Source organism: Sander vitreus, chromosome 3, assembly GCF_031162955.1.
Source record: "Sander vitreus isolate 19-12246 chromosome 3, sanVit1, whole genome shotgun sequence".
NCBI classification, from domain to species: domain Eukaryota; kingdom Metazoa; phylum Chordata; class Actinopteri; order Perciformes; family Percidae; genus Sander; species Sander vitreus.
The window spans coordinates 26726267-26733766 of NC_135857.1; the positions used below are offsets into that span (position 1 = coordinate 26726267).

At 51.9% G+C, this 7500-nt stretch overlaps 2 protein-coding genes across 7 annotated transcripts in view; both read right to left on the reverse strand.

The window, feature by feature from the left end:
• Window positions 1-7500, reverse strand: part of LOC144515696 (SPRY domain-containing SOCS box protein 4-like) — a 188602-nt gene that overhangs the window by 48999 nt on the left and 132103 nt on the right. The window lies entirely within an intron of this gene.
• vcam1b (vascular cell adhesion molecule 1b) overlaps window positions 1-7500 on the reverse strand; it is a 13488-nt gene that overhangs the window by 4940 nt on the left and 1048 nt on the right. The window contains exons 2-8 of the mRNA XM_078246730.1: window positions 6849-7148; window positions 6417-6722; window positions 4152-4412; window positions 3719-3988; window positions 3119-3403; window positions 980-1279; window positions 458-727 (exon numbers count right to left, since the gene is read on the reverse strand). Of these exons, the coding sequence (XP_078102856.1) occupies window positions 458-727; window positions 980-1279; window positions 3119-3403; window positions 3719-3988; window positions 4152-4412; window positions 6417-6722; window positions 6849-7148 (1992 nt within the window). The remainder of the gene's footprint in view (window positions 1-457; window positions 728-979; window positions 1280-3118; window positions 3404-3718; window positions 3989-4151; window positions 4413-6416; window positions 6723-6848; window positions 7149-7500) is intronic.

Genomic DNA, 7500 nt, shown 5'->3' on the forward strand with positions numbered 1-7500 from the left:
TAAAACACACTTCATTCAAAGAGGACAGAAACTAAATCAAACTACCAAAAGCCGTCTTGGTTCATCTTTCCACTGTTCCAACAATCACCACTCTGGTTTGGGTGAAATAAACCCTTAATTCACCCATTTACATGTGGAGATATGCTGGCTCTATACACGCTAAAAGTCCTGATTATTTACATGGAGTCTGGTGGAGATATGCTGGCTCTATACACGCTAAAAGTCCTGATTATTTACATGGAGTCTGGTGGAGATATGCTGGCTCTATACACGCTAAAAGATCTGATTATTTACATGGAGTCTGGTGTAGTTTGGTGATGGGGATTTCGGGGCTGTTTCATGTTAAACTAAAAGGATCTTCCTCTTTAACTAAAAGGTCTATCTCTGTAGGGATCCATCCCATAATGTTGTCAGACACTTAGAATAATAATCTGAGTCTGTCAGCAGGACTCGGTACCTGTGACGGAGACGGCCCTGGTCACCAGTTGGGACCCGTGCTGGTTGGAGGCTTCACACTGGTAGTGGGCGGAGTCTTCCAGCTGGGCGGAGGAGAGGCTGAAGGACAGCTGGGAGGGGGCGGGACCAGCCCTCTGTAGCTCCTCCCCCCTCCTCCTCAGCACCAGCGTGGGGGGCGGGGCTCCATCTGATTGGCAGCTGAACGTCACCTGCTGACCCTCCTGCACCGTCTCACCTGGACGCACCGACAGGGAGGTGTTGGTGGGCGGAGCTGTGGGAGGAGCAGACACCTGTCACTCTCAGGTACTCACAGACAGACAGGCAGGCAGGCAGACAGACAGACAGGCAGGCAGGCAGGCAGGCAGGCAGGCAGGCAGACAGGCAGGCAGACAGGCAGGCAGGCAGACAGACAGGGAGGTGTTGGTGGGCAGAGCAGTGGTCAGTGTCACACACACACACACACACACTCACAGGAAGGGGCGGGACAGGAAGGGGCGGGACTTCAGTTTCCTGAGCGACTCACAGTGGACGTGCAGCAGGACGGAGGCGGTTCTGGACCGCCACACGTGTCCGCCCGGCGCCAGCAGCTGGGCCTGGCAGGTCAGAACCTGGTCCTCCTGGACGCGGAGCTGAAGAAGCACCGAGACGTTCTGTAAGGAACTGGAGAACCCGAAGGACTCGGAGTGCAGCGTCTTGTTCCCTGACAGCCACAGGACCCGCATCTGATTGGCCGAGAAGACGTCGGTGATGTCACAGCGAAGGACCGCCTCCCGACCCAGCAGCACGGGACTGGGACGCTCCAGAACCGGGTCAGACGGGAACGCTGCAGACAGACAGCTTTATTCATCAAATGAACATATATATACACAAATATATATGTTGGTCCATATCAGGAATACACATATAAATACACATTAAAAATATAAAAAAATACCTAAATAAAATAAAACAGATAATAAAAATAACAAAAATATTATAATAAAAAATATAGAAAATAAATACACACATGAATGTGTACTCCATGTAAATAATCAGGACTTTTAGCGTGTATAGAGCCAGCATATCTCCACCAGACTCCATGTAAATAATCAGGACTTTTAGCGTGTATAGAGCCAGCATATCTCCACATGTAAATGGGTGAATTAAGGGTTTATTTCAACCAAACCAGAGTGGTGATTGTTGGAACAGTGGAAAGATGAACCAAGACGGCTTTTGATAGTTTTATTTAGTTTCTGTCCTCTTTGAATGAAGTGTGTTTTACGATGATAAAAGTCCTGATTATTTACATGGAGTCTGGTGGGTTTGGTGATGGTGATTTCGGGGCTGTTTCATGTTAAACTAAAAGGATCTTACTCTTTAACTAAAAGGTCTATCTCTGTAGGGATCCATCCCATAATGTTGTCAGACACTTAGAATAATAATCTGAGTCTGTCAGCAGCAACAACAGAACATTTAGTGACTCTAACTGCTGCTGAACATTAGTCCTGTAGGGTAACATTACAGCTTGGTTCTGGTTTAATACTGGACCAGTTCCAGACACTCAGACACAGAGACAGGGAGACAGAGAGTCCAGGGTGAAGAAATAGTAGTTACCCTTCCAGTAAGAATGAGTCTAATAGTACTTCTAGTAAATGTGCCCTAACCTCTGAGTGACGCCCCCGTCCCAAACGTCAACATTAAACTGATGGATCACAGACGGAGGAGAGGAGATAAAGAGACAGAACAGGAAGCTGCCTCTGAGTTCAGAGAAAGAGAAGACCGGTCTCTGTGTTTCATCATTGACTCGGTTTGGTTTCTGCTCTCTAGACCAGTTCACGGTCCACTTTCTCAGGGACTCAGGGGATCACGTCTGTTATATGTATACTTTTATATTAATGACTTTATATAGTTTCTATTAGTATCCTTATGAAAATATATGCAAAGTGTGCGTCTGTGTGTGTGTCTGTGTGTGTGTGTGTGTGTGTGTGTGTGTGTGTGTGTGTGTGTGTGTGTGTGTGTGTGTCTGTGTGTGCGTGTGTGTGTGTGTCTGTGGGTGTGTGTGTCTGTGTGTGCGTCTGTGTGTGCGTGTGTGTGTGTGTGTGTGTGTGTGTGTGTGTGTGTGTGTGTGTGTGTGTGTGTGTGTGTGTGTGTGTGTCTGTGTCTGTGTGTGTGTGTGTGTGTGTGTGTGTGTGTGTGTGTGTGTGTGTGTGTGTGTGTGTGTGTGTGTGTGTGTCTGTGTGTCTGTGTGTGTGTGTGTGTGTGTGTGTGTGTTTCTGAGTGTGCGTGTGTGTGTGTTTCTGAGTGTGCGTGTGTTTCTGAGTGTGTGTGTGTGTGTGTGTGTTTCTGAGTGTGCGTGTGTGTGTGTTTCTGAGTGTGCGTGTGTGTGTGTTTCTGAGTGTGCGTGTGTGTGTGTGTGTGTGTGTGTGTGTGTGTGTGTGTGCGTGTGTGTGTGTGTGTGTGTGTGTGTGTGTGTGTGTGTGTGTGTGTGTGTGTGTGTGTGTGTGTGTGTGTGTGTGTGTTGTGAGTGTGTTGTGAGTGTGTTTGTGTTTTTCTGAGTGTGTACCCTGACGTAGTGGACTAGATGTAGCCTGAGACTAGCATGTACCCTGACGTAGTGGTCTAGATGTAGCCTGAGACTAGCATGTACCCTGACGTAGTGTTCTAGACGTAGCCTGAGACTCACAGTAAACGTGGACCCGGACGGTTGTGGTCCTGATGACGGAGTCACACTGGGCCTCACAGCGGTATACCCCTTGATCCTGGAGGTCCAGGTCCTGCAGGCGGAGCAGCGACAGGCCGTCCTGCTGCGTCCCCTGGAGGTTCTGGCTCTGGTTCTGGTTCTGGTCTGTTCTGGTCCAGGTGAAGGTGGGAGGGTGGAGACATCCGGAGGCTCTGCAGGTCAGAACAAGACCTGAACCCCTCTCTGCTGCCGAGACCGGAGGACTTGCCTCCACCTGCAGGGGGTGAGCTGACACAACACGGAAACATTAGCAGTTAACATTAGCTGTAAACATTAGCAGTTAACATTAGCTGTAACATTAGCCCTGACAGTACCTAGGTAAGGACTACTAGCCAGTCAGAAGCAGAGTATGAGGGCGTGCCCTGACAGTACCTAGGTAAGGACTACTAGCCAGTCAGAAGCAGAGTATGAGGGCCCTGACAGTACCTAGGTAAGGACTACTAGCCAGTCAGAAGCAGAGTATGAGGGCGTGCCTGACGCTAGCAGCTAGGCGAGCATTATAAGTTAGAATAATAATCTGAGTCTGTCAGCAGGACTCGGTACCTGTGACGGAGACGGCCCTGGTCACCAGTTGGGACCCGTGCTGGTTGGAGGCTTCACACTGGTAGTGGGCGGAGTCTTCCAGCCGGGCGGAGGAGAGGCTGAAGGACAGCTGGGAGGGGGCGGGACCAGCCCTCTGTAGCTCCTCCCCCTTCCTCCTCAGCACCAGCGTGGGGGGCGGGGCTCCATCTGATTGGCAGCTGAACGTCACCTGCTGACCCTCCTGCACCGTCTCACCTGGACACACCGACAGGGAGGTGTTGGTGGGCGGAGCTGTGGGAGGAGCAGACACCTGTCACTCTCAGGTACTCACAGACAGACAGACAGACAGACAGACAGGCAGACAGGCAGGCAGGCAGGCAGGCAGGCAGGCAGGCAGGCAGACAGACAGACAGACAGACAGTCTCTCTTAAAGTAACAGTAGCTTCTCTCTAACCCTGAACGGTGACCTCCAGGTAAGCGGTCTGGCTCCCCTCGCTGTTTCGGGCCTCGCAGTAGTACCGTCCGGCGTCCGCCAGACTCACCGTGGCGAGGATCAGCTGATGTCCCCGGCCCCACCCCTCAGTGTGACCACCCGCCTCCCCGAAGCGCCAGCTGAAGGTCGGCTCGGGGTTTCCCTCCGCGGAGCAGCTGAGCGCCAGCAGAGAGCCGGCCATCACCGACACCGAGTCGGATATCGCCGTGACGACGGGAGCATCTGCAGAGGAGGAGGAGGAAGCTCCAGTCACATGGTTACAGATTATATGTTCACGTTCATCACAGACCAACGGTCAGAGAGACTCACAGGCTGGGTCTCACTCTGCATCCTGCTGTAGTCCACTGTTAATGGTCTCTGACCACTTCCTGCTGTAGTCCACTGCTAATGGTCTCTGACCACTTCCTGCTGTAGTCCACTGCTAATGGTCTCTGACCACTTCCTGCTGTAGTCCACTGCTAATGGTCACTGACCACTTCCTGCGTCCCTGCTAATGGTCTCGACCACTTCCTGCTGTGTCCATGTGGTGACCGCACTGACCACTTCCTGCTGTAGTCCCACTGCTAATGGTCTCTGACCACTTCCTGCTGTAGTCCACTGCTAATGGTCACTGACCACTTCCTGCTGTAGTCCACTGCTAATGGTCACTGACCACTTCCTGCTGTAGTCCACTGTTAATGGTCACTGACCACTTCCTGCTGTAGTCTCACTGCTAATGGTCTCTGACCACTTCCTGCTGTAGTCTCACTGCTAATGGTCACTGACTACTTCCTGCTGTAGTCCACTGCTAATGGTCACTGACCACTTCCTGCTGTAGTCCCACTGCTAATGGTCACTGACTACTTCCTGCTGTAGTCTCACTGCTAATGGTCACTGACTACTTCCTGCTGTAGTCTCACTGCTAATGGTCACTGACTACTTCCTGCTGTAGTCTCACTGCTAATGGTCACTGACCACTTCCTGCTGTAGTCCACTGCTAATGGTCACTGACCACTTCCTGCTGTAGTCCCACTGCTAATGGTCACTGACCACTTCCTGCTGTAGTCCACTGCTAATGGTCACTGACCACTTCCTGCTGTAGTCCCACTGCTAATGGTCTCTGACCACTTCCTGCTGTAGTCCCACTGCTAATGGTCACTGACCACTTCCTGCTGTAGTCTCACTGCTAATGGTCACTGACCACTTCCTGCTGTAGTCTCACTGCTAATGGTCTCTGACCACTTCCTGCTGTAGTCCACTGCTAATGGTCACTGACCACTTCCTGCTGTAGTCCCACTATCGATGGTTAGTAGTGTCCCAAAATGAACACTTACGTTAAAACACTTACCGGAAATGACGAGCGTGATGAACGCAACACATAGGTCTGGCTTCTCCCGAATTTCAAAACCGACCATAATGGCGGCTTGTTTAGGAATACGATCTCGTATTTTAGGAAGATAGTTCACCGAAACATGTTTCTGAAAACATTTTAAGTGAGAAATAGGCCGTGCAGTTGCTGAATGGCCTGACAGTACCTAGGTAAGGACTACTAGCCAGTCAGAAGCAGAGTATGAGGGGCCCTGACAGTACCTAGGTAAGGACTACTAGCCAGTCAGAAGCAGAGTATGAGGGCGTGCCCTGACAGTACCTAGGTAAGGACTACTAGCCAGTCAGAAGCAGAGTATGAGGGCCCTGACAGTACCTAGGTAAGGACTACTAGCCAGTCAGAAGCAGAGTATGAGGGCCCTGACAGTACCTAGGTAAGGACTACTAGCCAGTCAGAAGCAGAGTATGAGGGCCCTGACAGTACCTAGGTAAGGACTACTAGCCAGTCAGGAGCAGAGTATGAGGGCGTGCCCTGACAGTACCTAGGTAAGGACTACTAGCCAGTCAGAAGCAGAGTATGAGGGCGTGCCCTGTCAGTACCTAGGTAAGGACTACTAGCCAGTCAGAAGCAGAGTATGAGGGCGTGCCCTGTCAGTACCTAGGTAAGGACTACTAGCCAGTCAGAAGCAGAGTATGAGGGCGTGCCCTGACAGTACCTAGGTAAGGACTACTAGCCAGTCAGAAGCAGAGTATGAGGGCCCTGACAGTACCTAGGTAAGGACTACTAGCCAGTCAGAAGCAGAGTATGAGGGCCCTGACAGTACCTAGGTAAGGACTACTAGCCAGTCAGAAGCAGAGTATGAGGGCCCTGTCAGTACCTAGGTAAGGACTACTAGCCAGTCAGAAGCAGTGTAGACTCACAGAGCAGGTTTAGGGGGACGGTGGTCTCCCTGGTTCTGTCCTCAGGTGGCAGGTCCTGCAGGTCCAGCGTGGCGCTGCAGCTGATGTTTCCTCCGGCGTCTTGCAGCGAAGGCGTGAAGGTGTATTCGGCCCGGACCGAGCTGGACTGGTGATCTCCCATGATGCTCTGCAGCACGGCGTCTCCACGGAGCCAGCGGAGGGTCAGCTGCTCGGCGGGGTAAACGCCCAACACCTCGCAGGTGAGGGTGGACTCCGCCCCCAGACGCAGACGGTCCTCGCCGTGGATCAGAGGGGCTGATGGGAAGGCTGGGCGGAGACAACAGAATCAGAGTCAAGAGAGCAACTTTGGGTTCAACATCTCCTACTATCACTCATAGCAACCGTGCACACTCACGGTAAACGTGCACACTCACGGTAAACGTGCACACTCACAGTAAACGCGCACGGAGGTCTTGATCTGCTTGTTCTCGCTGCCACAGCTGACCCTGCAGAGCAGCGGCCCATCGTGCTCCGCCACCACGGGGTCAAAGGTCACAACGGAGTGCGTCCGGTTGGTGCTGACGGAGGCCGCCAGTGGCCGGTCGCCTAGCAACGACCAGGAGACACTCGGCGCCGTCGGACAGTCCCGGATCTCACACACCAGCTGCCAGCGATCGCCGAGCCGGAACACGGGCCTCCTGGGAAACACGTCCACACTCAGAGCCTGAACGCACCACGGGGACAGCAGCACCACTGGGGGGGGGGACAACAACAACGACATCGTCAACATCAACAAAGCCTGAACGCACCACGGGTGAACAGTCAGAACTTTTAGTTAACTATTACTATTATACGTTGAACTGTGTGACGCTTTTCGACCGCGGCCCTGAAGGACAAAACACATCAGGTGAAATAACGTGGACGCTAACGCCTCGGTTGTGAGTAGAGGAAGCAGGTAAAGCATCCAAACAAACAAGGGTAAAAAACCCGAGAAAAACATTAAAAAAACAAACATAGAAAGTGTCTTAACAAGAGGCGTTCTGGGAAACACACGCAGACCCTGAACGCACCACAGGCAGTCAAATCATCAAATATCAAATAATAT